Raw genomic sequence first — 2,752 nt, 5'->3', positions numbered from 1 at the left:
CTAGGTACATGACTGATCCCTAATCTTTCTCAAGTGATCCTTATAAAAAACATATATGTACACAAAGTATGGACTCGGGAACATACTACATGCCTCCTGTATTGTATATGCTACACCTTCCTGCAATAGAGAGATACCTAGATTCCCTGACACTAACGGCGTTGTAAAGTTACGACAATATGCAGGGGTTGAATTATGATGTCATAAGTCAGTGATGTAACCGGAAGCTAAAATGCAGTTGGCGTCACTAGTATCAAATGATATCAAAGGTCAGACTTGCCGGGTTTCATCTCTTTATCTTTAACTGCAGACGTTGCGAGCAATCACGAGAAAACCATTAGGTGTTACCTACTTCCCCATTTCCCCCACTTTTGCTGGACGTTATGTCTGTGTGCTAGGAAATTTTCTACCAAATTCGTAAAAACATTACCAAAATCAATTTATAAGACTATAAACCTTACTTTGCTTAATAATTAGGTTATTTAAATATACGACTTTAGACCTGCACGGAACCGACACTTGTTGGGGTGCAAGGTAAGCGTGGCGTCTTGTCAGGAAGTCTCTGACATGCAGGTACAAGTGATCCACATCTGTTGAGTTCGACGTGACGCATAGTGTCGCCAAGATCAGCACTTCCTCCACTGAAAAGACGAGCACAAGTGGTACATTGGCGTGTCTCTTTTTGCTTGGTTCAGCGATCACACTCCGAAGGTGGGTGTCTCATTGCTTCTCAATGACACAGCAGACAGGAGTTTCTCATAAAAGGCGGTGTCGGGGTAGCTGTGGCATTCGGGCTCCTTCTCCGCCACTGAGAAGCAGCACTGACGGCATCATGAGGGGCCTGCTGTTGTGCGCTCTGCTGGCGGTGACGGCCGCCAAGCCGCGGCAGGTATCTCCCCTGGACCAGTGGGTCACCGAAGCTCCCGCGCCGGGCCGTAAACCTGAGGGACAGTGGGTCACTGAAGGACCCGCCTCCGGCAGTCGCAAGCCGGAGATCCCTGTCGATGACAACTTTGAGTACCGCAACCCGTCAGTCACCGACGACGGCCTTGAGCTGTTCGAGTCGGACATTGTTCTGACGGCCGAGCAGCGCGACGGCCGCCAGGCGGCCACCAACCTCTGGACCAGCCCTGTCAGCTTCGCCATTAGCTCCAGCTCGGCGGCGGACCGGGACGCCATCCTGGCCGGAGTCCAGCACTGGCGGGACCACACATGCATCCAGTTCAACGAGGTGGCCGAGGGCTCCAGCGTGCCGCACATCAACGTCATCAAGTCGTCCGGCTGCTGGTCCTACGTCGGTAAGATCACCAGCTCCGGGGGCCAGTCCCTGAGCATCGGTTCCGGCTGCACCGGCCTGGGCACGGTGGTCCACGAGTTCGGCCACGCCATGGGCCTGTCGCACCAGCAGTCGCGCAACGACCGCGACAACTACGTCACCATTCTCTTCGACAACATCCAGGATGGAAAGGAGGGTAACTTCGGGAAGCGGTCCACGGCGAACAACTACTCGGTGCCGTACGACCTGACCTCGGTGATGCACTACGGCGCTGCCTACTTCACCAAGAACGGCCAGGACACCATCCGTGTCAACAACTTCCTGCAGGGAGGTCTGATCGGCCGCCGTGGGGGACTGTCGCACCGCGATAAGCAGATCGCCAACGCCATGTACAACTGCGCCGGTAGCTGCTCCAGCCCTCCCACCTGCCAGAACGGCGGCTTCGTCGGCAAGAGCTGCACCTGTGTTTGCCCGCCCAATACCTCTGGCGCCAATTGCGAGACACTCAACGGCGATTACTACCCGGATATCGACTGCGGGAACATCGACATGACGCAGCCGGGCACCATCAAATCTCCCAACTACCCCAACAACTTCCCCAAGAACGTCGTCTGCTGGTGGGTCATCAACGCGCCGGCCGGCCAGCAGGTCAAGGTCACCGTCACCGACATGAAGATGTTGTACCGCTCCAACGGTAACTGCTACTGGGACCACCTCGCCATGCGCTACTCGGGCAGCGACCATGTCAACGACCAGAAGGCGTGCGACGCAGAGCTGCAGGGTCAGAGCTTCACCTCCACCGGAAACCGCTTCATCGTCCAGTTCAAGTCGGGTAACTATGGCTGGCACCGCGGCTTCTCGGCCAACGTCGAGTTCCTCGGCACCCCAGCCACCACGGCCTCCACGACCACGACCACAGCTGGCACGACCCCGTCCACTGGAACGGTGCCTCCCGGCAACTGCGGGGGTGCTCGTTGAGTGACAGATCAGGTAGCTGCGCCGCCGGGTCGCGATGGCAGGGAGTAGCCCCCGGTCGGTGGACCAAGCGGTAGGCCAGCAGTGTCCCGGTCGCAGTAGAGGCACTGGACCGGCTGGATTGTTGTCAGACAATTTCACCGCACGGCAAAATAAACGGATAACATGCTGAGAGCAGGGGTTTGTCCGTCGTCACGCAAACTGCGTACTATACCTACAACCTATAAACATATATGCATATATATATATATATATATATATATATATATATATATATATATATATATATATATATATATATATATATATATATATATATATATATATAGTTAAATAACTTCAGACGTTTCGCTGATGTATTCTCAGCTTCATCAGATAATACAATAGCCATTCCGTTTCGCCGAGGGATACAGTTATCGTCACAACCGAGCCGCAAATGTCTTACAACCGCATTAACGTGCGACTGAATTTACCCGACCACTGATTTGGAGATAATCATTA

The 2,752-nt window shown here is 53.5% G+C and overlaps 1 protein-coding gene across 1 annotated transcript; it reads left to right on the top strand.

Moving 5' to 3' along the window:
* The first annotated feature begins 777 nt into the window (after positions 1-777).
* LOC122378737 (blastula protease 10-like) lies at positions 778-2,425 on the top strand. Its single transcript, XM_043360185.1, has one exon. The coding sequence runs from the start codon at positions 833-835 to the stop codon at positions 2,252-2,254; it is 1,422 nt and encodes a 473-aa protein (XP_043216120.1). The 5' UTR covers positions 778-832; the 3' UTR covers positions 2,255-2,425.
* Positions 2,426-2,752: the final 327 nt, after the last annotated feature.

The sequence above is a fragment of the Amphibalanus amphitrite genome, unplaced genomic scaffold, assembly GCF_019059575.1.
Source record: "Amphibalanus amphitrite isolate SeventyFive unplaced genomic scaffold, NRLGWU_Aamphi_draft 000064F_arrow, whole genome shotgun sequence".
Lineage (NCBI taxonomy): Eukaryota > Metazoa > Arthropoda > Thecostraca > Balanomorpha > Balanidae > Amphibalanus > Amphibalanus amphitrite.
The sequence above is the reverse complement of the archived record's forward strand: the minus strand, read 5'-3'. Positions and strand labels throughout refer to the sequence as shown.